Source organism: Colletotrichum acutatum, assembly GCF_030867785.1.
Source record: "Colletotrichum acutatum strain CBS 112980 chromosome Unknown BDZ83scaffold_63, whole genome shotgun sequence".
Classification (NCBI taxonomy): domain Eukaryota; kingdom Fungi; phylum Ascomycota; class Sordariomycetes; order Glomerellales; family Glomerellaceae; genus Colletotrichum; species Colletotrichum acutatum.
This window is the reverse complement of record NW_026849057.1, coordinates 192,650-217,014: the sequence shown is the minus strand read 5'-3', so window position 1 is coordinate 217,014 and position 24,365 is coordinate 192,650. Positions and strand designations below refer to the sequence as shown.

Sequence of the window (24,365 nt, the reverse complement as noted above, 5' to 3'; positions counted from 1 at the left end):
ACTCGACCATGACTTAATGACATTGAAGACGGCTCAAGGATAGACTGGACCAAACACGGAGTTTATACCTTCACTTTTAGGGCCTCTAGGGCTCTGGGACTACCTACTTATGAATCGCCCCTCAGAATCCATTGATGTACTTTGTACATTATTTGGCTTGGCTTATCGAGATACTAAGTGGATTCATGCGCGAGCTTTACGTGCTACTGGCTTTAGGTAGACATTGAGCGGAATTCTATCCCACAAACCAAAGGCTCTCTGCCTCTGGATCCAGGACCCATTCCCTTCCGCCAGTTGAAGATCAAAGTCAAACACGATTCGAGCTAGAATCAACCTCATCTCTGCATACGCGAGACTATGTCGCAGAGTTATCAACGTCAGCGGCGGCATTTTTTCAATGGACAGACAAGGAGCTCTTACTTCTTCCCAATGCAGTTGCGCGGGCCAATACTGAATGCCTGAAGTGCATCCAAATGGTTATGTTCCTCTTTGCTGGTTTCCAGGAAACGCTCCGGCCTGAACTCCCAGGGCTTGGTCCAGTTATCTGGGCTATGGTTCGCGGACCATTGTTGAATCTCAACGAAAGTCTTAAAAGAAAGGTCGGGATTAGTCATCTGATGAGAATTTTGAAAACGAGACTTAGTGCGCAAGGATACTTACTCCTTGGGGCACATGATCTGAGCCTATCTGACATCCAAACTCCGGCACCTCTCGGATAAGGTTTGACGTCACTGGAGGATACATCCGCAAAGCTTCATTGAGAACAGCGAGCATGTATGACAGCTTGCTCACCGAGTTGATGGTGATCTCACTAGAATCGGTAAAGCTCGATCGGACTTCCTCGTTGAGCTTTTGCAAGACCTTGGGATTTCTCAAAAGCAGATATGTCGTGCCGGCCAGAGTTGTAGCCGTAGTTTCAGAGCCTGCGAGTACGAGAATAAGACCATTGGCTGACAGCTGTTCGAACGACAGGTTCTGTGAGTATGAAATTAGCGTTGATTTCTTCTCTCGAGTGGGATTCGGGGTTCCATGCCCATTCTTCTTTCTTCCTCAAGAGTCCCTCGAACAGATCTTTACGGTCCGGGTCCATGTCTAGACGCGTTTGCATCATCTTATCAGTGCTTTCGCGTAACTGCATCATCGCAGCAAGACCACCGATCCAAAAGAGGCCTTGGACCACAGGATCGAGACCGATATACTTCATCGCTGTCATGATGGCATTGTATCGGATAGTCTTGAAGATGAAGGCAATCCAGGGGTGGTAGTCTGAGCGATCGAGACAGCCAAACGATTGCGCAAAGATTAGGTCGCCGGCAATATCGAACGTTGTCCAGTTATACCAAGCCTCAACATTAATCGGCGCTTCTTTCCCGTCGCAGTTCTCATGCAAGCGAGAAATTAGTTTATCAATGTACTTCATGATAATGCCTTCTTGCGCTCGCATAGAGCTATCCGAGAAGCCGTGCGATAGCGCCCGCCGGTACCGCTGGTGCTCCTCACGCTCAGCATTTATGATACTCGTGGGCAGATTCTTGATTGTCGTAGAGAAGAGCTGCGACTTGGGAATCTCGTTCTCGGCCAGCTCTTTGCCGATCTGGAAGCCGTAGATGTCTTTCCATGCCGTCACGTCGGTGAAGGACAGGTGATTTGGGCTAATCCGCACTACGGGGCCGTACCGATCGTGGAGGAGCTGGGTTCGAAAGGCCTGATAGCCTATGGCATGTTGCCAGGCCCAGATTAGAGGTGAAGCGCGTTGGAGAATTGGTCCAGGAAATCTTCGGAGGGGATGGAGGAAGAGATTGTAGCCGGCTAACAAGAGTTGCCAGAGGACGGCCTGGTAAGTTAGCAATCTGATTCTTCAGTTCCGGAGTGGGGATCTCAATCTGTGTGGAATCACGATCACTTACTGTCCCTAAGGCAATGGCCAGGATATGAGAAGGATGCTCAGAGAGGATCGATAAAACGCCCGCCATTTTGGTAGTCAAATCTGAAAGTATCAGCTTTTCAAGTCCGGTAAGAGTCTTCTTACGTCCACGAGCAAAGTCAACCCCGCGTTGGCATTGACGCGTCGTTTATGCAAATTCAATCCCGAGTACGAGCCTTTCCGAGCTCCCCCTGGCGGCAAACATGTTCGCTTTTTGCCCCATGAACACAATACTTGATTCCGCGCCAACAGGTCGATCACCTTCCATTGAGGGGACGGTCTCTGCCTAGGCGCAAGTTTGGGGTCATCGGACGGTTGTTTCAATACCACGTTTTTTGCGCGAACCAATCCACTGTCCGGCTTTGTAACATTCATGCACGTAGCAACCGTAAATTTGCGCGGGGGAGGTTGAGACGGTTGGCCACCTGCGAGTGTTACTCCGCATTGGTGTTGCACAGCTGGATATCCTCGTCACAACCTAAAGTGCCAATATAGGGCGGCGCTCGTAGCATTGCAGATTTAGCGTTGGTGGGAAACCATAGTAATAGTTGCAAGCAGAAGATATATACATTGAGGGCTTTCGCGCTCGTGAACAATGACACAACTTGAAACATAGAAGGACCAGAGCTTACAGCTTCCAACTTTCTTACTTCCATCGAGGGATGTCAGATCCCAATGCCATAGGGTAAGTCTACCGCCAGGTGTTTAGGCGATGATTTGTTATATCAGCTGGAGCATCCAATGGTAATACTCGGATTACTGTATCCTTTGACTGAAAACTTGCTAGTCGTCTATCAAAACTCCGAGATAACGATGCCGGCCCCCTTCTCCTCCGCCATATCCAGAATAGCCGTCCCAATAGCCAGATCCGTCGTACTAACACCGATACTCTTGTAGATGATCAAGCCATCCTCCAATGTCGATAGCGATTCCAGCTTCTACCCTTGTTTCCGTGAAATCTCGATTTCTCCAATCTCCACTATGTACTCTGCCGCGAGCTTGCTCTGAATGATTTCGCCAGAATGTTGGAGCGCAGTCTCGCGGTCGTCGACCAGCACGGCGACCTTTGAACCTTGCCCGCGCAGTTTCCCACCAGCGGCGCTGATCGCCTGGATCAGCAGTTCTGGGTCTACTTCCAACATATCCGCCTGCCAGGACCCAACGGCAGATATGTATGGGTTTCTTTCCTTTCTTCCGTTTGTGACATAATGTGCCGGAAACACCGGGCTCTTGGTTCCGACTGTGCAGAAAATGGCGTCTGCGACAGCGAGGCGATACTGAAGTTGAGCATCATACTCGGAGCTAGAGGAACCCAAATACTCAAAGTTGGCGGTAGACTTCCAACGAGCTTGGTTCTCCTCCTTCAATCTCGAGATGAGCTGCTGTGCTCGCTCCGCGGACCGATTCACCACGGTAATAGTCTTGATCTCGTCGCCCCTCAACGATAACGCAAAGCGAAGATGCCACAACGCTTGCTTGCCGGCACCAAACACAACAATGTTGTCAGTATGGCGCCGCCATAAGTACGGCACGATGGCAGAGAGCGCCGTGCGATATCCTGTCATCTCTTCCGCGTTGATGATGCCTAGGGGTAGACCGTCCTGGTCGCAAATGGAGATGATGCCGTGCAAGCTGTTGGCTGCTGGAGATGACGGTGCCGGGGTAACGACAATCTTAGTTCCGAAGGCGCCGGCAGAGCTGAAGGGTCGAAATAGGCATTTCGTGCCCTCAGGCCTGTTTACTATCGACGCATCGGGCTGATAGTCCCGCTCTGCACCCTCAGAGAGCTCTAGCAGCGCTCCCACAAGCCGATCTCGGAGCTGGAGAATGCCGTCTTTTGGAAGGTTAAGCAGAATATCGAGAACAGCGGCGTCGCTGAGGACTCTGAAGTTACCCATGGTGAATGGTAATTGAGGTGCTCAGGTTTGCAAAACTGTTGAACAGTCAAGATCATCAGGGGCTCGTAGTGCGGGGAAATCTCGTGAAAGAGACACGGATACTAGTATGTTGACAACGTCAAGATCTTATCAGGAGCTCGTGACTTCGTGACAGTCAGATGGGTCCAAAAAGATAACAAATATGATAAGATGCATCGATAGGTTCCGTACTTAGGCAGGTTACGGCCATTGTGTGTGGATTCAACCGCCAGACTCGGCGAGACCTACCGGATTTAATCCCACCGGCACGGCATCCGATGCGGGGAAATGGGTCGTTGCGGCGGTTAGCTGAGCCGCCGATCGGGGTCCGTTGTGGGCTCCAGTGTACCGAATGCGAGCGGCTTGTACGAAAATTCAGGCACAATACCTGGAGCCGGTTGCTAATCCGTCCACGAGCCTCCGTTTCGACTCTTCGGCACAGAAACCGTTCTATTCGATTTCTGTGAGCCTGTGCCTGTGGATGAGATGACTATGGCCTTTAAACCTACTAGTACCTAAGAGGTAGTACTTATAGGTTTGAGTATGCATCTGCGGATATCTTGATCGTGAGTTGACTCTCCCTTTCATCCATCTATCATTTGATACGTTGAACCATCAAGCCATGACTATCGGCCGTACTTTCAATGTCGTCGGCGCCCACTGTGGCGGCGAGGTCTGCGACGTCATCGTTGGAGGCGTTCTCGATGTCCCAGGCAAGACAATGTTTGAAAAGATGATGCATTTCTGGAAAAATGCAGACCACCTACGAAACCTGCTGATGAATGAGCCCCGCGGCTCATCATCCATGTGCGTTAACCTCGTCCTTCCACCGTGCAACCCCGAGGCCGACGCGGGCTTTATCATTATGGAGCACGAGGAGTACCCCCCTATGTCTGGTGCCAACACTATCGCCGTGAGCACCGTCCTGCTAGAGACCGGCATGGTACCGATGCAGGAGCCCACTACGACACTGCGCCTGGATACGCCAGCCGGTTTGGTCACGGTCAAAGCCGAGTGCAAGGACGGCAAGGTCACCTTTGTGGAGTTCCAAAACGTTCCGGCTTTTGTCTACGGCCTAGATCTGGACATTAAAGTACCAGGCTTCGACACACCCGTCAAGGCCGACATTGCGTGGGGTGGAATGTGGTATGCGCTGGTCGACGCGAACTCAGTAGGCCTACAGATCAAGACGGAAAATGGCAAGGAATTAGTCGACATTGGCGAGCGGATCAAGAGGGCTATCCAAACGCAGACGAGCCCGGTGCACCCTGAAAACCCAGAGATCCGAGGCGTCAGCGTCTTCGAGTTCACAGACCCGCTCTCACCCTACGCGCCGGACACGCAGCAGACGGCCGTCAACACGGTAGTGGTATCACCGGGAAGACTCGATCGGAGTCCGTGTGGGACAGGAACGTGTGCACGACTGGCGGTTCTCCACAAGAGAGGCCAGCTGGCAGTCGGAGGATCGTTCCGACACCGCAGCGTGATTGGGACCGAGTTTATCGGAACAGTAAAGAGTGAGGCAAAGGTCGGGGACTATGATGCTATTATCCCCGTGGTGAAGGGAACTGCCTGGATAACGGCTTTCAAGCAAGTCATCTTGCACCCCACAGATCCATTCCCGGAAGGGTTCAGGGTTGGAGATAAGTGGCATGTCAGTTAAAAGATTCATGTCCCGTAGATCTTGGCAACTTTTGTACATGTCATTTAAGTGATCAGCACAAGTCAATTTACCCTCTTTTTCTCCAAGACTTCTTTTTGTTTCAGCCTTCTCTAACAGACTCCATCCGCATTCTGCCCGTCTCAATGTAGGTCAGGGGCGCAGTCACATATTCAAGCCATAGCCAAGCCAGGGTATCTTGTACGCATGCTACAACGCATCAAGGTCCGAAGCATTCAGGAATAGAACTAGTGGGTATATTTCAAAACGCGTGGATCTAACTGGATCGTTCTCCCGCGGACAAATTTGCTCGCCTAACCCATTTGATCATGCGAACATGAGGCTCAATGGGCCGAGGACACGGAATTCGAGTTGTCGGCGCAGGAAAATGCGGCCGATCCACCAGACTTCTTGTAGCTGTCCATGATTCCAACAACTGAGCCATACGCTCCAGCAATCATCAAAAAGGTGCCGCTAATAACAACGAAGCAGCTGAAGCAGACCATAGCGATCCATCTAGGTCTCTTCTCGAGCTTTCCCTCGGCCCAGTGGTCGTACAACCACATGCAGCCCATGGGCTGGAAAGACAATAGAGTACCGAAGAGAGCACCAACAAGGGACACCAGGCCATCGAAAACGGGAATGGAGCTAGCGATGACGTAGGCGGTGATGGCGATGCTTGCAGTGCAGGCGAGCCAGATACCCCAGTGCTTCATGGTGTTCTCGGTCAAGTGACGGGATCCACGGAGAAGGCGAATGAAGATGTACTTGGCGGGCAACTGAGGACACAAATGTTAGCATTGATGCTTGCTAGTAACCGGGTTATAAGTTTGGGGTTTACTTACGTGAATAACCAGAGTAGTGGTAACAATCAAGCCAGGGAATGCAAGACCGTAGCAGACTCTCTTCATGGTCGCCCCGGCGGAGCCAAGAGCAGGCGAGGCGACGTAAGAACCGCAGAAGTAGTACACAACGCATCCAATGGCAATGTAGGTGGCAGTCACACCACCCTGGCAGATGACCAGAGCGCGAGTATAGTGGCGAGGGTCGCGCATCTCAGAGACGATGGAGAAGAAGGCAGGGGTACCGGCGAAGGCAAAGACGAGCGTCGAAAGCGCCGAGGAAGCCTGGGCGAAGGTCGGGCTTCCGACAACCTTGTAATCCGAGGTCCAGTGGCCAGTCTGGGGAGCGGCAGCCGGTCGATCCTGGACACCCACGGCAACGGTGACGGTGAAGACTGTGTATGCATGGTCAGCTTCTGAGATCTGGAATATCTTCCAAAAGGGTTTAGTGGCACTCACTGGCAGACATGATGCAGATGAGACCGATCCAGGCGAACCAGGTAATCTTTCCGAGGGTCTGGATGCTACCGAAGCAGAAACCAATTGCTGCGGCAATGGCGACGAAGCCAGCTGTGCATGCACCGTGAAGTGAAACCGAGTTGAGCGCGATCGAGGCACCTAGCATGCCAGAGCCGGCAACGAAGATCCAGTCTGATTGGAAAAGAGTGGTTAGCCTCTCATTTACCTTTCCAGCGGTTGATAAACTTACAAAGGCAGAAGACGATGCCGAAGAACTCGCGACCCACGCGGCCAAAGAGAAGGCGTCCAACATCGTCGATACCGTAGACCTCAGGGTGGCGAAGCTTGAAGACACCAACAATGTAGTCGGACCACGTGGTAATAGCGGCGATGCAGCACAGAGCAATCACACCAGGCACAATTCCGAGGACGTCAAAGACACCTGGAATGGACAAGACTCCCAGGCCGATCTGCGTCTTCATCATCAAGGCGACTGTTCCTTTCCAACCAACCTAATTGAGCGAATTAGCATCCAAAGGGAGGTTTAGGCGTTACAAGCCGAAAGATTTTCCGGATCGCTCCTTACGTTGCGGTAGTTGGGGCCGCCCTCTTTAATTTCACCAAAGACAGCATCGTAAGACGCGTTCGGGTCTTCCAAGACCTGGCCTTGTTGCGAATGTGTTGAGACGGGTCCCAACGCCTCGATATCCTCTTTGTTCTTCTGCGTCATCTTGGCAGTTGATGAAGATATTTTCACGTGATGTTGGCTCGTATGCGGTCGATCAGGCAAATGTGACTTTAAAGTCTTTACAGACACAGGTCACACGCGAAGTGGGAATTGTCGTCGAAATGATCTTTTAGACTAAGGTACTGAGTCCAAGTTGGAAGGACAACCGAATTGAAGAGTCAAGAGTTGTTGTCGTTGGTGATAGTCGTTGACAGCTCAAGACGAGGAATGAGTGGCCAAGCAAATGTTAATATGCATTGACACTGAAGCGAAACTGGTAGCTCACTAGAGAGATTGATAGCTTAGAGGCATGATGAGAAGACCCATTCCCAAGTAGGGACTGGGAATGATGCGCTTTTGTACAAAACCAGTCCAAGCGCGGCCTTCTCTACAGCCTCAAGTCCCAGCCAGGAGGAAAAGCCGGCAAGGGCTGCCAAGATTTCCCTCTCTATCAGCCTGACAGGCTTCCTCCTGCACGAGGTACCAGATAGTCTGCTATCGCTTGAGTTAGATTACGCACCGGTTAGGTAGAACATACCCCATATTTTCCCCAGACTGCCTTCCAACGGGGGGCTCCTACGTCACAGCGGGACGATTTCTTTTCTCAAGGGTTCAGGGGGAGAGAAATGACTCGCGCGGCATTTCTCGGTGAGTTGCCTAGGGACAGACCACGGTACGCGGTATTGCTGAACGCGTTTGCACAAAAAAAACGTTGGCGTGGGAAATATGCCTCACTAGGGTTGATAACTCGACCAACATGGGATGACCGGGTGCCATCCCGATATCTTCCTCCTCATCATTAATGCTTGCGCTGTTGTAGTCAATGTTTTCACCTGGCATCTTGTGTATCTTCAGCTGAGGGAACCAACATTCCACTACCTCGTGCCGCACCACTGTGGGATGGGATATCGGACGGAAAGGCCGGATAAGAGTTGTCCAGGCCCATGGACCGCACATTCGGATTTCCACAAAACGCCGCAAAGAGTCAAATGCAACCATGGACAGTCGTGATAACATGAAATGGGCCAAATCTTTTGCGCCCCTTGTCCAGAGACAAAAAGTCGCTTCTGCCGTACAAAGTCGCGCCGTCGCGAACGCTTACCCGCTCTAGCGCATACAAGCGGAGGCGCCGTCGGCACGACTCGCGGTCAACTTCCTCAAAGCAAGGATTCTTTCGCTGCGTATACCCCTGCTGGAGCGGAGCCTCCGTTTCAAATTCACACCATCGGATGCTCACCCGGTAAACCTCCCGCCCCATCTTGACAAAGTCGGGAGGTCATCCCGACGGCAGAGAGTTGACTTGCCCCTTTCGAATTCAAGTTCCTCTCATGTCTTGCACACGCCACCGCGCCACTACAGACCCGGCACATGAGGGAGGGCGTGAGACTCAAAACTCCAGTCCAGAGCATGGTCCTTCCCCAAAGTCAAACTTCACGATGAGTTTCTCTTAGTCACGCGTGCAGCACTAACGTTGCCAATGATGGGGTTTCAAGCCTCGAGACGTTGGGTTGACTTCCGCTTCCCCATGGGGAGAAGAAAAACCACATGAGATGACGATTGCATCAACCCCGTTAGCAATTGGAACTCCTGGGGATCCATAGTGCTGCCACCATGAACCCGGAGACGCGGAGTTTGAGATTTCTCGGATGGCGGGAAAACCTGCATTTCGGCGACAAATGAGCCATCATTCGACAACCACTTGGACCCCCAAAAGCTGCATCAGACTAAGGTGCTTTGTATTCGGGCGGCCCGTAATTGCTGATCGACTAGCACAAGAGCATAAAGTATGACAGCAGGTAATTGACAGGCTCAACCAAAGTTTCTCGGGGCGTGAAACAAACAGCACAGCCCTCAGCCCTCTTTCTCGGTGCTTTGCTATCTAGAGACCCACGAGCTATTGATAGTGTTGATAGAAACCTTCCGTCTTGGTCACTTTGTATCGTCGTATCCCCCGCATCCATAGAGGAGAATGCTTCTGTCAGACCTTGTTCCCCATTGGCAGACACCCAGAGTTCCCACCGACGGGCAGATACCTATCAAGACAACACGACGACTCGACGCAACCATGCATGCGAGGGAGGCATGTGAGGTTCCCAAGGTTTCCAGTGTATCTCATGTGGCATCCTTCTGGAACGCCTTAGCCTTCATCCAGCGCGGCTACTCTCAACACGGCATGTGTATGGAGTATGGTATCTCGTAGCCAAGTCCCTACGCGGGCCGCCCAGCGTTCCGGCATCGGTCCTAGTCTACAAGTCTTGCATATCTCAGCTACTACTTAGTATCCGTACAGAAACCGAACACCTACTTATCGCCGGTGCCATCTCGTGACATTTTCCCGAGACTAAGATAGATGCAGATAAGCCGTGCCCCCCTGGCCCGAGAGCCCAGAGCCCCATCAATTCGGTTCCACCAGGACCACTACCCCGCGTTCTCCTTTGGCAAAAAAACGTCACATCACAGTTGAGGCTCGCCGGTACCATACAGCAGAGCACGCGATTTCCGCAGCCAAAGAACACAGACAACCCTTTTATGCCTGTCTAGTTGCCCTATTCTCTACCTGGCAGCTCAAGTATAAGCCTTCCTAAACAGTGAAATGGAACCTGGAGCCGGCCGAAACAAGGTATCCAAGCGGTCGTCGAATGCGTAAGTTTGCCCGAGCCAACCACACCTACCTCAATTTCCCTCCCTTGTCAATTGGCAGCGATCGCGTACGACTTACACCATTCGATATCTAGCTGTGTACGTTGTCGTCGACAGAAAATCAAATGCTCAGGATCTCAGCCGTGCGATGCATGTGGCAAGCGCAAACAGTCCTGCACCTTTGACGAAAGGGATCAAAGAATCGTCGTCACCAGAGGGTAAGTAATAGGGCCTGGCCTTGCGACCAACGATTAGATCTAGGCACATGTCCGGCTCACCATCCGTGTTCTAGCTACATCATCGACCTTCAACAGAGAATTGAACGGTGGGAGCGGAGCCGAAGCACCAATGAGCCAGCCCAAGTGTCAATCGAGGGCGGCCAGCGTCCCGATAAAGGAGGAAACAGTTGGTTATCCCTAATTATCCCTACTTTGCATTGCAGAGAACATGTCTGAGCTGACAGTAGGAGATGAGAGCGACGGTGATTTGCCCATGAGGGATGAATCAAGTGGCCCGATCATTGCAGATGGTACGCATGAAAAGGAAAGTCAGGAGACTCGGCCTAAAGCGCCAATAGATCCTGTCGCATCGAACCTCATCAACCCTCTGTCCACTGGACAGTCAGAATACACATCAGCACCAAATGGAAGGCTATGTAAGTCATCTATATTGCAGCTCATCACGCTGATAGCAATGAAGCCTAACAAGAGGACAGTCTACCTGGGGACGTCATCCAACTGGTCTTTCACTCGACGAGTCCTCAACATCACACATCAATACGTTCACAAGACGCCATTGCCGTCTAATGCTCTTCTCTTTGATGGCACGACGTACGCCCTCGATTGGGATGGCTACAGAGCCAGCGAAGCCCCCGAGATGCCAGCCCTTCCGACACAGGACTATGCCATCTACCTGGTCAACGCCGTCAAGTTCCACTGCGGCCAAATGTTCCACCTCTTTGACGAAGAAACGTTTATGAAGTCCCTGTACAGCTTTTATTCTGACCCTAATCCTAGACCCGATCCTACCGATCCGTGGTTCATTCATTTCTTGCTCATTCTTTCTTTCGGAAAAGCCTTCACGACCAAGACCAACAGGGGGAGCAGACCCCCTGGCCATGATTTCTTTGTTAAGGCCATGCAACTGCTCCCAGACTTCAGTGTTTTGCTGAAGAACCATGTTCTGTCAACCGAGATCATGTGTTGCATTGCTCTCTACACGCAATGCATCGACTTCAGGCACTGTTCATACAACTATGTAAGTTACCTCTTTGTTCTCTGCTATAATAAACTATATTGATGACGGGATACTAGATCGGCCAAGCACTTCGCATAGCCCTTGGAGAGGGAATGCACACAGACATGCCTGTCCAGCAACTAGGAGAGGCATATGTGGAAAGATGTCGGAGGTTATGGTGGACTGTACACATCCTTGACCGCGAGATCACATCATTGTTTGGCATGCCGCCTTCGATACATGATGATTATGTGCTCTGCCAACTTCCAACCTACTCTGGTTCAGTTCAGAGGACAGCCGCGCTGCGAATGCGTATCAAACTGTCAAAGGTTATTGGGAGCATCAATAGGAGTATGTGACCCCTGGTCAAACTCCGCCTGGACAGATAAAGCTAACAGCGATACCAATCAGAGGTCTACGGTCTTGACGGAAGACTCAACAACAAGTTCATGCTTGGCACCAAAGAAGTGCTTGCCAGCGTGGCCGAGATTGCTGATGAGCTCCAACAATCGTTTGCGCTGCCTCTGGAAAAGGATACCAGCTGCATTTCGAGAACATCCGCCCATTTGCATTTACTGCATCATCAGGTATGTCTACTTCGATTGTCAGAAGGGCATTAGAAACGAGCTAACGTGGCTGCAGTGCATTGTTCTTGCAACTAGACCGCTGCTTTTCTGTTTTCTGAAAGTTCGTTTTGAATCGCAGAGTAAATGCACAGAGCTATTGGGGTCTTCGCAGACGGTTAGAAATTTGATTCAGATGTGTATCGATTCTTCTCAACAAATGGTTTCGATCCTAGACTGTTTGCAATCTCAAGGGTTGCTGGGTAAGCCGTCTCCAAGATTGATTGAAAATCAAGTGCTTCAAGACAAACCAAGCTAACCTTGAATTTCCAGAAACCTTTCTCCCATTCGACCTGGAGGCCAGCTTCGTGTCTGCTAGTAGTCTACTACTTGGACCCGCAATCGACCCACAATGCTTTGAGTGCCTCGACCCGTCCCTGGAGAAAGTCTACTCCGTTTTGGACGAGATGATCATGGCCGGCAACGGGATCGCCAAGTACCGCAAATTTGAACTACAGCAGCTGGAGAACATGCTACAGCGGCTTACGCCTTGGCCTTCACAGGCATCTGAGCAGACGACTCTAGTAGACGAGGGGCGGCAAACCCACCCCCCAGGTGACACGAGTCCCCAAGACACGGTGGTCTCAGCCATGGCGTCGGAACACTCACAGCATGAGAGCTACTCTTCTTCCATCCCGGGGAACATGGATGAGATGGCTTATGATAGCGGGCTGACTATGGCGCAACTACTGGATATGGCCAACTCTATTGAACAGGAAGATTCAGAGTGGATGTCTCAGACGATAGTGGAACATAGCATTTGGTAGATCAAGAAGACCTGTCAAAGTCATGACGGCGTTGCCTCCCATTTTGGAACCCTGCCGAATGTACATGTACTTGCTTTTGCTCTAGAGCTCATACTTGCCCATAAGTCCAAGTGACCTCCGTATCACAGCTAATCTGACCGGTAGCCAGTCCGAACATCTCAAGGCCGAAGTGTACTTGTAGTTTGACATCCATCTTTCACTATCATAGGATCGATCTCCGAGGATGGGGCCTGTCAACTGCAATGGACAACTCGGAGAGGAAGCCGGTCATTTTACTCTGAAGCATGACTGATGTAAGTCCCGTGTTCTTAGCTCTTTACAGAATCAGATATCAACGCCAAGGGGTTCCTCTTGATAAACATGATTCATGAATGATAAGACACTGCTATGGGGATAAAAAATCTACAGCTTCGATGTCCTTGCCTGGCGGATCTTTGCAAACTCCTCAGTGTTTCCGAGGCGCCAGCTGACGGTATCACCCCACTTCCCTGCCTCCTTCTCCTGAGGTTCCTTCCAACGCCACCTCGCGACTGGCTGCTTGTTATCAGGGGCCTCCAGAAGGTTCTTGACCCAGTCACCCACGAGCGGGATCAGCTTCGCGGCGTGACCCGAGTCACCAGACATGAGCACCACGGAGTCAGTCGATTTTGGAACGTAATCGATGATGAAGTCCGAATCAGCCGTGTCAGCGAACCAGCAGATTGTCTGCTTGACAAGCGGACGGTCCTTGAGTGCCGGAAGCGTTTCCGCCAGCAGCTGCCGAACCTTGGCCTGATCGTGCGGTGGCATGAATTGGCTCTCCTCATACGCCGGCGGAAGTGAGATTCCCGTCTTGGGATCCGTGTTGACGTATCCTCCGCCCATGGGGCACAGCTTGAGCAGGTTGGTCTTCGGATCCGGCTCAAAGTAGAAGCCGAGATCGCGCGCGTATGTGACGGGGATACCGCGGAGCGCAGATGTCTCGTCGTCTGTCAGTTTAACGTGAGCGACAGACCAAGACTTGGCGACAACCTGCTTGCCGCATTCTGGGACCAGTCTCGCCGCTGCCGCGCCGGTAGCAACAATTACAAGCTTCGCCGAAATTTGACTGCCAGTTTGCGTCTTAATACCGGTCGCCTTCCGGCCAGCGCCAGTGTTCTGGTATACGATTTCCTGGACGCCGCCATGCTGTCCGAGGAAAAACTTTACGCCCCGTACCCGGGTGGCGTCGTAAAGGGCGATCAGGGCATTTCCGGAGTGGACATACCCGTCAAACTTGTTAAGGTAGCCCTTCCAGCCGGAACACGGGCCTTCGCCGTACTGCCAGACATTATAGTTGATGTCCTGGCCACCTTTGATGGGCACAACGTACTTTGCGAGAAGGGGGTGGTCTTCTGAAGCCTTCTGGAACCTGTGCAAAGTCTCGGCGGCCCGCTCAGGGGCGTTGGCCGAGACGCAGTGAAGGAACCCTACCCTGTGAAAGGATGGTGCGAAAAGAGGCGTTTGCCATGCTTTTGCGGCTTCCTGTTGCTAGTTAGCGAGGGCCTTCATCTATGATGAGACAGCTGACTGGGGTTCAACTTACTATGGTGAGATTTGTGTAAAAAGGGTCCTCGTACTCAGCCCTGAAGATCTTGTTGATGTCGTTGGCAGCAGAGTCTCTTGGGGGTATTTGCTCGTGCTTATCGAAAACGGAAATGTCCGTGTAGCCAGCCAAAGACAGGTGGTAGGCCGTGGAAAGACCAAAGGCACCGGCCCCCACAATGATGATTGGGTCGGATTTGCTGATACCCATGGTGATGGTTGGAGGCTAAGACGGAGATTAATGACGGGCTTGTGCGAATGAAAGCACTGTTGATTCAGTGTGAGTACAGGGCCCTTGAGCAGCACCACTAGCCATTGAAGTATGATATCTTCAAGCAGTCGTATATGACCTTCCGTGATCTTTCCCAGGACCGGCTGGCTTCGGGCGCTTGCCCCGGCTTCGGATCCAAGATACTGGAGATACTCATGGCACCATCTCCATCATGGGGCAGTTGGTTAGCGTAGCCGCGCCGAGCGGGGTGGTGGCCGTGGTGGAATCAATGCCGTGTTACTCTGTACACGGCCGGGCAACTCGAATGGCCTGGAACTTATTTGCAGCACAAGAGGCGTGGCTCTATGTCTGGGCTATCGAGGCGGATGATGAGCCGATATCTGTCCAAGAGACATCGGGAGCTGACCCGGTGGTCAACCTTCACTTGATTGGTCAAACTGAATCGAGTGGAACTTTGACAACACGCCGGCCACCCAGCCGGTCATCCTACCGCCCACAGCCACAGCTTTCATGGTTGCGTAGTAATGTTCGGCAAAGACATCGATACAAAAAAGATGAGAATATGGTTAGCGATAGCGATATCACATGGTTTCGAGAAAATGTAGTCTCCCTATCGTTGGTGGAACTGACGCGCGATATGATGGTAGGCTGGTATCAGACTTGGGATCATGTGACTCCAGTTCTCCAAGACCAAACTACCGCTGTATGTAGTGATTCCCTCGACACCCCATGTCTGTCTGCATGTTACGTCACTTGTTAAAATCACAGGAAATGGAGCAAACCAAGGCCACCTCTTACTTCAGCGCCGCCCATACGATTCTTCTCTAGCAAGTGGGACGACAATCGCTTCAAGTCTCCGTATCAAGTCAAATCAAGCTGAGTAATTGCGTCTGGGACGATACTAAAATGCAAGGTTGGTGGTTGACAAGGGTATCTAAGCTACTTTGCACAATTTGTGGCACGACTCTCAATGTTCAAGAGATGGGGTGAATGTAAAATTTCTTTATTTTTGACTATCCCTAAATTACACAATGCGCCATTTTGCATGCAACCGTGACCGTAACCCATTCGGTATCCCACACACTGCACTTATTTGTTGCTGGGGTACAGGAACTCAGTCTGAGGGAAGAACTCCTCCTTGATCAATCTGGGGCTGACGAAGCGACGCATGACGTCTGCGCTTCCTGCCTTGTCGTTGGTGCCACTGGCGCGGGCACCGCCGAAAGACTGCTGGCCGATCAGGGCAGCGGTGGTCTTGCAGTCTGGGAAAGGGTATGGAGTTAGTAAATGGATACACACATTGACGTCTGTAGTGGGGAGGGGGAACATGGGTTAACTCACTGATGTAGAAGTTGCCTGCAGAGTAGCGCAGGGCATCCTCGGCCTCGCGGATGGCGCGTCTGTCGTTGGCGAAAACGGCACCGGTCAGGGCGAAGCCGCCGCCGCTCTGGTCGACCTTCTTCAGGGTGGAGGACCACTCGGCATCGGGGTAGATGGAGATGGCCAGGACGGGGCCGAAGATCTCCTCGTTGAATAGGCGGTGGTCCGGAGAGTTGGCCACGTAGACGGTGGGGTTGACGTAGTATCCGTCGGAGCCGTCGTAGGTACCTCCGACCACCAGCTTAAGAGAAGAGTCCTTATTGCTCTCATCGATGATGTTCTTGATCTTATTGAAGGAGCGCTCGTGAATGACGGGACCCATGAAGGCATCCAGCTTGCCGTCGGGGCTTCCGATGGTGATCTCCTCGACCTTGGACTTCAAGCTGGAAATGAACTCCTCGGCCTTGGACTCGGGGAGGTAGACGCGGGAGGTGGCGGAGCACTTCTGGCCCTGGTACTCGAAAGCGCCGCGGATGGTGTGGTTGACGGCGTGCTCGATGTCGGCGGTCGGGTGGATGAGGTGGAAGTTCTTGCCGCTAGTCTCGCCAACGACGCGGGGGAACTCGCGGTAGGTCTTCTTTCCGATCCCCTCGCCAATTCTGGCGTACAAGGAGCGGAAGACGTCGGAGGAGCCGACAAAGTTGAGACCGGCAAACTCACGGTGGTTGAGGACAACGTCGGTCACTTCTTCGGCGTCACCGGGGACGAATTGAATGACATTTGGGGGCAGGCCAGCCTCCAGGAGGATGTTGTAGAGGATCTGGCTGGCGTAGATGTTGCTGGGCGAAGGCTTCCAGACAACGACGTTGCCCATCAATGCGGGGCCAGAGATGAGGTTACCACCAATGGCAGTGAAGTTGAAGGGGGAGATGGCGTAGACGAAGCCCTCCAGAGGACGCCATTCCAGGCGACTAGATTTTTTCGTCAGTGTTGAATTCATTGAAGACCACAGGGTAGTTCACATACCTCCACATGCCGTCAGAGCCACGAGTGGGCTGCTTCTCGAGAATCTCTGCCGCGAAGTTGCAGTTGAGTCTGAAGAAGTCGGCCAACTCAGCAGCCGCGTCAATTTCTCCCTGCCACATGTTCTTGCCCTGGCCGAGCATGGTAGCCGCGATGAGCTCATAGCGATACTTGGTCACGGCGAGCTCTGCCGCCTTTTGGAAGATGGCAGCACGGTCGACGAAGGGGGTGTTCTGCCAGCTCTCCTTTGCCTCCAACGCCGACTCAATTGCTGACGAAACCTGCTCCTTCGATGCGAGGGGAAAGTTGGAGAACTTGGTCTTGTGCTCGGAGGGAAGGACGGTGTCGAAGGACTTGGCCGCAGCCTGGGTCTGGCCGTCGAAGAAGAGATCGCTCTTGGCGGGCAGCTGGGTGCGCAGCTTCTTGAGGGCCTCCTCGAGCTTTGCGCGCTCGGGCGAGTTCTTTGTGTATGTGGGCTGTAAAATAATTGTTAGCCGATCCATGAGTATGAGCCTTCAAATTGGACTTTTAACTCACGTTGGGCTCGTTTCTGGGGTCGGGAAGTCTGAATGGCGCAGTTGCCTTCGTCCTTCTTTGCGTAAGAGCAACGGGGGCTGTGGTAGGGCGCAATCCTGATCTCAAAGATCCAACTGGTCTCGCAGACCTAATGACGCTGCGGATTTGCATTCTGATTGATTTGATGGGTATAAAGCTCAAAGATAGAAAATAGTACACAAAGATCTCGTCTTGGTCCTTGAGGAGGTGATTATCGGTGATGAACCTATGCTTTGGATGAAGAGAGCTTGCTGTTACTACCTGAGACCATATGACAGCTTCGCAGTCTCATCGTCTTATTTGACAATGGCTGCTGCACTAGGCCGGTCAAGCTCCCGATAGCTCTATGGCATCGTGAACCAATCAAGACCACAATCGATGTCATCTTCACAATCACGCCGAGATCGGACGGGGGTTGATCCCGGAGCGGAGGGGTTGCGGACGCCCTGCCGATATCTACATGCAGGGCCCCCGCCGGTGCGGAGTCATGGCGCATTTCCCCGCATAATCGGAGGTTGGGGGTCTTTGACAGTTGCATCCGGCGGCGTCTGTTCCCGTGCTCCATCGCGGTTAGAGTCCTATCTTGATACATGGTGTTTTTACGTAGTTGACGATGGCTTCGCGGAGACAAGTCCGATTACGCTGCTACAGCCATGGGTTCTGATTGACAAGTATCAGGAAATACGGCGTCATGGCGAAGACAAATCAATAACAACAGTTGTGGGGCTCAGCTTTTACATCTTGCTCAGAAGGTAAGTTCAAAGCAGTAAAATGCTGCTAAAATCAGAAAATGGCTATCTATCACGGGCTATCCGTAGCACATCAGTCTCAGTTGGCGGAGTTGTGGGTATAGAATGGGCGTAGAATAGAGATAAGTAAGGCGTTAGCCACGTCTACCAAGCCTGGAAGACTATCTGCGCTCTCCTACCCAAAACACTCGTAAGAATGACTCGTCTCGAGACTCAACAAGGTCTGGTACACAACGACCACGAACCATGTTCCGTCTGGGGAAACTTGGCGGGTGACCTCGCGGCTGGCACCATCTCCGCAATCCTCATCTCTCCAGCAATCACAATCCTAGATCGGTAAGATAAATCTACCCAGGACCCTGGAACTTCTTTGACTAAACAAAAGCCGTTTGCAGAGCGGTAGTTGAGCGGACAACAACAGGGCGGCCCCTCATCCGAGGGCTCCACGCCCAACTACGCTCCGCCATCCGTCGACCCCGCGGCTTCTTCTTCGCCCGGCCCCTCGGGATCGTCTGGACCCTGTACGCAGCAACCTACGTCACAGCCAACGCCGCCACCACCGTGGCCGAGAGGTTCGATGGTGCAGCTGCCGCAGCGAGCACAGCTACCTTTGCCTCCACGTTCCTCGTCAACGTACCCCTCGGGGTGTGGAAGGACCTCCGCTTCGCAGAGATCTTTGGTTCCTCCTCCGGCGCCGCTCCCGAGGTGGGAAAGGCAGCAGTGGTGGCGGCCCCACGCAAGCTTCCCAGAGCCGCGACGGCGACGTTCCTCGTCAGAGACGCCGTCACCATCTTCGGGTCGTTTACGCTCCCGAACTGGATATCGGCAGCGATCCCGGACTCTGTCACGTCTTCCCCACATGCCAAGGCGACAGTCACGCAGCTGACGGTTCCCGTGCTGTCGCAAGTCGTGGCATCGCCGATTCATCTGATTGCGCTGGACTATTACGAGAGGCAAAGTAGGCTGCCGTTCTCTAATCGAGTCGCGCGGACTCGGGAGCACATGCCGTCGACGATCGTGATGCGCTGTGTGAGAATTATACCGGCGTTTGGTATCGGGTGTTTGGCAAATTTGGAGTTGAGGACTTTTTTCCAGCAATGGTTTTCAGTATATAAATAGCAATTGGTTAAGAAATAGACGAGATAAGAGCACTGAAAGCATTCTGCCGTGCCAATTACATTTCTTAGTCGTGAATCGCGATGTGTGAAAATGCAACTTTTGTATTGTAGATCGTCCAACGTCTAAACTAATGCCTGGTATCATTGGGGTGAGGATCGCTACCCATGAGACGAGCGACTGTCACAGCCTCTCTCAAAGCCTTTCCAAGGTGCCCTCTTACAGCCCCTTCCTCCAAGACCATCAGGCCTCCGATTGTGCACCCTTCCGGTGATGTTCCTTGATCTCTGAGGCTGCCTGGTTGCAGACCGCTCTGCATGAGTGTCGCGCTACCCAGCATAGACTGGAAGATCATTGTCTGCGCAAGATCCCTTGGAACACCGACAGCAACGGAAGCATCGATGAGAGCATCGGCGATAACTGCAAAGAAGGCAGGAGTGGAGCCTCCCACGGCAGTCGTAGCGTTCATCAGCTTCGGCGCAATCTTCACCGTCTTACCAATCTTATTGAAGATGGCTTCGGTGAGCTCCATGTACTTGGCGGGCACTGCTGGCTCCGAGATCTCGATCGCAGTAAGGGATTGAGAGACCATGGCCGCAATATTGGGGAGCGTCCGAACAACCCAAGCCCGGCCCTCTGTGTTCTCGGATGTCGTCTCGCTTCCGTATATCGTAGCTTCCAGCTTGCCTCGAGTCCAGCCAGCGGCTACGCTGATCAGAAGCTTGTCTTTCAAAGCCTCTTTCGTGCCCGGCTTGGACAGAACTTCTTCGACATCGGCGGGGTCCACTCCTAGCACTACAACATCCGACTTTTGTAAGGCGGCAATGTTGTCACCCCTTGAAACGACGAGCTTGTCTCCCGCACTGGAGAAGCGTGTCTTTAGGGCCTCTTCAGACTTTTCGCTCCGAACGCATGCGATGAATTGAGTGATGGGAAGGGTGTTGTCTTCCAGCAGTGATTTCAGAATAGGAATTCCTAGGTTACCTATGTACCGGTCAATAAGCACAGTACACAGTTCGGAGACGATCAATCGCATATGATAGTAACTTACCGCAACCCAAAATGCACAACTTGACATCCTTGAATGCTTCCATATTGACTCTCGTGGTCTAATGTGAGATGTGTACTGTTTGCCGGCTGATGAAAAGCTGGAGGATGAGAGGGATCTGGGCGGATTCTCACTTGATTCAAGTCGTTGTTTGTTCCAATACCTTTTCCGACCGACTGCTCTAGCTGAACTGATGAAATGCCCCTTCTACTATCTTGATGTGAATCAAGTGCGATAAAGCTACCCTGGTCCTAGCATCTACCCCTCACACCGGTGCTGAACGGGAGATCCCCCGCCACGAAGCTAATCAAGTGGGGTTGATATACGGGAGGCCATCCGACACAACAACATCTCACGCAGTCACGGCACTCTCTCTCTTTACTCGGAACATATCACAAGAGACCCACACATGTCAAATAAGATTGACGATTAACGAAGAAAGATCGATTTGCTATCTTTAGCCAACAGTCCGAGACCGGAAGAATCTAGACCGCAGTCTCCTGCCAACCTCCGCCTTGAGCGCCGCATACTCGTCTACCGTCCTGGAAACGGCATCCCGGTTCTCCACCGCCCTCCGCAAAAGATACGCCACGCACTCGCCCATGCTGCCCCATGTTGAGCACTTCCACACCTGCGGCGAAGGGTTCTGGCTCCCCTCCCCCTTGAGCGCCAGCAGCGAGAAGCTGACCTCGTCCGACATGCCCTGCAGCTGCGCGAAGCCGACCGGCACCGTCGGAAGTCCTTCCTTTAGTCTCTGCTGGTGGAGCTTGTGCGCCGTGACCACGCTCTCCTTATTGTGACTTGCCAGGAAGAGGTTGAGCGAGGGGAACGGCTTGCCGCCCGGGGCTCCATATTCTCCAATGTGCCGCCTCAGGGCGCCCTGCGCGATGCTGTTGTAGGCGTTGTCGGTGTCCTTTTTGGTGTCGTGAATCAGGGCCCGCTCGTCGGAGCCCATGTAGGCGCCTCTTACTAGCTTCAGACCGTGCGTGAACCCTTCTTGATTTGCCATCTCCAGGTGCTTGGCCAGGGTGGTCGGGGTGCTCTTGAGGTATGCCTGGTAGGTGTTGTAAATCGTAGCGTAGCCGTCGCGGTTAAATTTGCGCATCAGTTCCATGCCTGCGAGGAAGATGCCCCATTGGAAGTGTTGAGACTCCGCGTCAAGGAGGAGTCTGACGCCACGGTCTTTGCATCTTTGGCTCACTTCTTCGAGGGCTTGCATCATTTGTTGGGGAGGCAGCTGTCTTGCGGCAAAAGCCTCTGTGACACGAGGACCGGCTCCTGTAAGTCTGCAAGTTGGCGATGTTAGCAAATTGCGAGGTATCAGAAGGCGTATAAGTGAGTTTAGCTTACTTGAGAGCAAGTTGATCGCCATCACCAAGTAGATCGACCGTCTCTAAAACGCCTTGCCTCCAGGATTCAATGGTAGAATCGAGCCCGCCCTTTGCCATATCCTCCGAATCGATGCCCAAACCGTGCTCCACGTTTGTCTTTGCATCAAAAATGGTTTCTTTCGCGTATGTGAGAATTGTACCGCGGAAGCCCATAAACCTCAAGTGCTGCATAGTCTCTTTCGTCTCCTTTGGTGTCTCTCCCGCGCAGAACTGCTTGTAGAAAACGCTCTTGAGCAAAGAGTGAAGAACGGGGTTTCTGTCGACATCTGTGAAGAATCCTCTGTTTGGTCTTGTGAAGAATGATAGGGCTGCTAGTGAAGGGCCGAGAAGCATAGGCTTTGAGGAGATGGCAGAGACCAAAAGAGACCTCATGAGAACTGGTGTAGGCAAAGCTGCCAAAGTAGAAGGTGCGGCGATACCGGTCGCCTTGTCTGCAACTAGGGGTGCTGTAGAGAGTGATCTTGGTCTAGTCGTCTTCGAAAATGCGGTTGTGACACGGCGGCTAACAGGCTTTCCTGCCGTGAGGGAGGATTTGCAGTATGAAGGCTTCATCGTGAGAATTATTGGTGTGATGATGATTATTCTGACTTGAACTCAATGGTATCTACTAGAGCGGACGCATTGCCTTTATGATGTGGCATGTGGCACATCGTGGTCCATTCTGGTGAGCCGTACCAGCTCCCTTTCCTACACACCAACGCATAGCTGATCCATCAGACGCTCCCAACGACATCGGAAGTGTCAGAATGCGTATACTCCTTTGGAAACTCAATAGATACACAGCCACGTGGATTCTGATGCCAGCTTATCGATACCCCGCTTAACAACGCGGGGTAAGATAGCACAGGCATTCATGTCTGGCTGTCACGAGGTGACAAAGATAGGTGTGCATGCAGTGTGCGCTTCCGGTGGCACATTTCGGGGGTCCATGATGACGGGCTAGATTGAAGATTCGCTGAAACCAAAACCGGCCTTGGAATCCGATTGTTTTGGGTTATGTTTGTGGGGGTGGACGGATCTTTGAGCGAGTGGTCGGTTTCGAATCCGGATGGGTTGAGTCGGAGAGGGGGCCGATGATAGTCTAAGTCGGGGCACCGGGTGGCAGGTATGAAAAATGCGCCGAATGATAGGAGCATCGCGGGGATTCGGCCTAAATCCTATCACGGAGCATCCCTTGATTCTTTTGACTAAGTGAAATGGTCTAGTGATCAGTTAATGACTAGTTGCAGATGCATTGTCGAGATGCATTGTCGGAAAAGCGAAACCAAGGGGTTGGTTTAAGCCCGGCATTCGCTCCGTTGAGGGGTCTATACAAATACTGCCGGCTACCTTGACCATATGGAGTAGATAGTGGCGGGTTGTATAGTCTCTGTTGATCAAAGACGTCTCCTCAAGGCAGCTTTCCTCCACCTCTTGTTGCCTGTCCCACCCCCGAGTTGGTCCTGTCCTCGGCGTACCGCTTGTACACCTCAATATAGGCATCCCCGTCACTAAGCGTATCCTTTATGCTTTGCCTCTCCTTGATAGCATCGTACCATTGCCTCCACCTCTTCCATACCGCCTCATCATCGCCACCCTCCCCTTCAGAGGGGATGCCAAGTCCTCCTGGCTTGTAATGATCGAATAGGAACAGGCGCATGGCCCAAGGGGCTATCATCACATCCACGAGACTGAACGTCTTGCCCAGAAACCAGGGACCTTCGGGATCCATTTGTGCAGTAAATGTCTTGATGTGACCCAAGAACTCCTCACGTGCTTTTTCAATACTGTATTCCTTTTCTGGAGTGTGTTGAATAAATTTGTAAAATGCCGGCACGACGCGAGAGTTGATGTGATCGATCCACAGCCTGCATCTCGCGCGATCATACGCCGCCTCCGGGAGAAGATGTGGTCCATAGTTGTTCCCGGCGTATGCTTCCTCAAGGTACTCGGAAACCACAATGCTGTCGTAGAGCGGTCGTTGCTCGTTGCCCTTCACATCCACAGGGACGGCCAGGGTCGGGACCAGCCCCCGAGGGTTCATCTTGAGGAAGTCAGGGTCCTTCTTGTACGGGTTGATCTCGATGTACTGGTGGGGAATCTGTTTTTCGTGGAGGACGATCCATGATCGCTGGACAAAGGGGCAGAACCAGCCGCCGTAGAGCTTCAATGGGTGCTCTTCCGAGTGTTTTGCTGCGAAGTCGGCTGCGGCACCCGTGGCACGGGCGCCGATTGATGTGTCCACATTTGCCATGTTGCCAACTATGAACGTGAACTAGGGTTACGGGATGTCGGGTGACAGTGACTCAGTGTTCTCTTGGTTGTTTCGTTGATGAGGTATTGTGCGTATCTTATGTGGCGATGGTGAAGTTTCAATGATGATGAAAGTGATGCGACCCCTCTGATGACGTGATTGTTTATATCAAGCGGCCGGAAATATGGAGATCTCGGCCGGCTTATACTATTGGGACCCGCTTCAAAGCCGTCCCCTGGGGCAAACATCTCCGAATCACGGCCGCTTCTACTTCGCCCACCCAATTCAATAGAATTCCGACTAAAAGCTATGACTCAAGTGGAGTTTGAGACTTTACTTCA

At 52.4% G+C, this 24,365-nt stretch overlaps 11 protein-coding genes across 11 annotated transcripts; 3 read left to right on the top strand and 8 right to left on the bottom strand.

The window, feature by feature from the left end:
- Window positions 1-60: 60 nt before the first annotated feature.
- BDZ83DRAFT_388177 (isotrichodermin C-15 hydroxylase) lies at window positions 61-2,304 on the bottom strand. The gene is made up of 5 exons (XM_060502759.1): window positions 1,908-2,304; window positions 1,034-1,834; window positions 661-975; window positions 421-587; window positions 61-355 (listed from the first exon to the last, which is right to left on the bottom strand). Exons 1-5 carry the CDS (start codon window positions 1,971-1,973, stop codon window positions 184-186), a joined length of 1,521 nt encoding a protein of 506 aa, XP_060363667.1. The 5' UTR covers window positions 1,974-2,304; the 3' UTR covers window positions 61-183.
- Window positions 2,305-2,601: 297 nt separating this feature from the next.
- BDZ83DRAFT_625988 (uncharacterized protein) lies at window positions 2,602-3,695 on the bottom strand. The gene has a single exon (XM_060508527.1). The coding sequence runs from the start codon at window positions 3,487-3,489 to the stop codon at window positions 2,863-2,865; it is 627 nt and encodes a 208-aa protein (XP_060363666.1). The 5' UTR covers window positions 3,490-3,695; the 3' UTR covers window positions 2,602-2,862.
- Window positions 3,696-4,462: 767 nt separating this feature from the next.
- Window positions 4,463-5,503, top strand: BDZ83DRAFT_652977 (proline racemase; the record flags this gene model as incomplete). Its single annotated transcript, XM_060510578.1, has 1 exon — window positions 4,463-5,503. The coding sequence occupies one exon, from the start codon at window positions 4,463-4,465 to the stop codon at window positions 5,501-5,503; it is 1,041 nt and encodes a 346-aa protein (XP_060363665.1).
- Window positions 5,504-5,844: 341 nt separating this feature from the next.
- On the bottom strand, window positions 5,845-7,531 carry BDZ83DRAFT_580532 (transmembrane amino acid transporter; the record flags this gene model as incomplete). Its single annotated transcript, XM_060505361.1, has 5 exons — window positions 5,845-6,279; window positions 6,346-6,737; window positions 6,802-6,993; window positions 7,052-7,313; window positions 7,388-7,531. 5 exons carry the CDS (start codon window positions 7,529-7,531, stop codon window positions 5,845-5,847), a joined length of 1,425 nt encoding a protein of 474 aa, XP_060363664.1.
- A 2,315-nt stretch (window positions 7,532-9,846) lies between these two features.
- BDZ83DRAFT_625981 (uncharacterized protein) lies at window positions 9,847-10,767 on the top strand. Its single transcript, XM_060508526.1, has 4 exons — window positions 9,847-10,171; window positions 10,264-10,386; window positions 10,461-10,573; window positions 10,643-10,767. Exons 1-4 carry the CDS (start codon window positions 10,122-10,124, stop codon window positions 10,651-10,653), a joined length of 297 nt encoding a protein of 98 aa, XP_060363663.1. The 5' UTR covers window positions 9,847-10,121; the 3' UTR covers window positions 10,654-10,767.
- BDZ83DRAFT_580606 (fungal-specific transcription factor domain-containing protein) lies at window positions 10,661-12,794 on the top strand (the record flags this gene model as incomplete). The annotated part of the gene is made up of 6 exons (XM_060505366.1): window positions 10,661-10,823; window positions 10,884-11,425; window positions 11,482-11,755; window positions 11,816-11,991; window positions 12,047-12,230; window positions 12,301-12,794. 6 exons carry the CDS (start codon window positions 10,661-10,663, stop codon window positions 12,792-12,794), a joined length of 1,833 nt encoding a protein of 610 aa, XP_060363662.1.
- Window positions 12,795-13,196: 402 nt separating this feature from the next.
- Window positions 13,197-14,568, bottom strand: BDZ83DRAFT_580485 (FAD dependent oxidoreductase; the record flags this gene model as incomplete). Its single annotated transcript, XM_060505356.1, has 2 exons — window positions 13,197-14,297; window positions 14,359-14,568. 2 exons carry the CDS (start codon window positions 14,566-14,568, stop codon window positions 13,197-13,199), a joined length of 1,311 nt encoding a protein of 436 aa, XP_060363661.1.
- A 1,013-nt stretch (window positions 14,569-15,581) lies between these two features.
- Window positions 15,582-19,378, bottom strand: BDZ83DRAFT_731817 (Aldehyde/histidinol dehydrogenase). The gene is made up of 6 exons (XM_060512877.1): window positions 18,774-19,378; window positions 18,416-18,564; window positions 17,470-17,713; window positions 16,936-17,408; window positions 15,931-16,880; window positions 15,582-15,851 (listed from the first exon to the last, which is right to left on the bottom strand). The coding sequence occupies exons 1-6, from the start codon at window positions 19,161-19,163 to the stop codon at window positions 15,679-15,681; spliced, it is 2,379 nt and encodes a 792-aa protein (XP_060363660.1). The 5' UTR covers window positions 19,164-19,378; the 3' UTR covers window positions 15,582-15,678.
- Window positions 19,379-19,482: 104 nt separating this feature from the next.
- Window positions 19,483-20,446, bottom strand: BDZ83DRAFT_580428 (pyrroline-5-carboxylate reductase; the record flags this gene model as incomplete). Its single annotated transcript, XM_060505351.1, has 2 exons — window positions 19,483-20,336; window positions 20,404-20,446. The coding sequence occupies 2 exons, from the start codon at window positions 20,444-20,446 to the stop codon at window positions 19,483-19,485; spliced, it is 897 nt and encodes a 298-aa protein (XP_060363659.1).
- A 411-nt stretch (window positions 20,447-20,857) lies between these two features.
- On the bottom strand, window positions 20,858-22,163 carry BDZ83DRAFT_580484 (proline oxidase; the record flags this gene model as incomplete). The annotated part of the gene is made up of 2 exons (XM_060505355.1): window positions 20,858-21,686; window positions 21,751-22,163. The coding sequence occupies 2 exons, from the start codon at window positions 22,161-22,163 to the stop codon at window positions 20,858-20,860; spliced, it is 1,242 nt and encodes a 413-aa protein (XP_060363658.1).
- Window positions 22,164-23,181: 1,018 nt separating this feature from the next.
- On the bottom strand, window positions 23,182-24,024 carry BDZ83DRAFT_580473 (glutathione S-transferase; the record flags this gene model as incomplete). The annotated part of the gene is made up of 1 exon (XM_060505354.1): window positions 23,182-24,024. One exon carries the CDS (start codon window positions 24,022-24,024, stop codon window positions 23,182-23,184), a length of 843 nt encoding a protein of 280 aa, XP_060363657.1.
- Window positions 24,025-24,365: the final 341 nt, after the last annotated feature.

Excerpts from the sequence above, each read along its gene's own strand:
- BDZ83DRAFT_388177 (XM_060502759.1), bottom strand. The coding sequence starts at position 1,973 with ATGGCGGGCGTTTTATCGATCCTCTCTGAGCATCCTTCTCATATCCTG. Across the intron at positions 976-1,033 it reads TGAGGAAGAAAGAAGAATGG|AACCTGTCGTTCGAACAGCT; the intron begins GCATGGAACCCC and ends TCATACTCACAG. Across the intron at positions 588-660 it reads CAGATCATGTGCCCCAAGGA|ACTTTCGTTGAGATTCAACA; the intron begins GTAAGTATCCTT and ends CTTTCTTTTAAG.
- BDZ83DRAFT_625988 (XM_060508527.1), bottom strand. The coding sequence starts at position 3,489 with ATGACAGGATATCGCACGGCGCTCTCTGCCATCGTGCCGTACTTATGG.
- BDZ83DRAFT_625981 (XM_060508526.1), top strand. The coding sequence starts at position 10,122 with ATGGAACCTGGAGCCGGCCGAAACAAGGTATCCAAGCGGTCGTCGAAT. Across the intron at positions 10,172-10,263 it reads TCCAAGCGGTCGTCGAATGC|CTGTGTACGTTGTCGTCGAC; the intron begins GTAAGTTTGCCC and ends TTCGATATCTAG. Across the intron at positions 10,387-10,460 it reads AGAATCGTCGTCACCAGAGG|CTACATCATCGACCTTCAAC; the intron begins GTAAGTAATAGG and ends TCCGTGTTCTAG.
- BDZ83DRAFT_731817 (XM_060512877.1), bottom strand. The coding sequence starts at position 19,163 with ATGAATCGGCGATGCCACGACTTGCGACAGCACGGGAACCGTCAGCTG. Across the intron at positions 17,714-18,415 it reads CATTCTTACGAGTGTTTTGG|GTTCATCACCGATAATCACC; the intron begins GTAGGAGAGCGC and ends TCCAAAGCATAG. Across the intron at positions 15,852-15,930 it reads TGCAGGCAACTTCTACATCA|ACTGCAAGACCACCGCTGCC; the intron begins GTGAGTTAACCC and ends ACCCTTTCCCAG.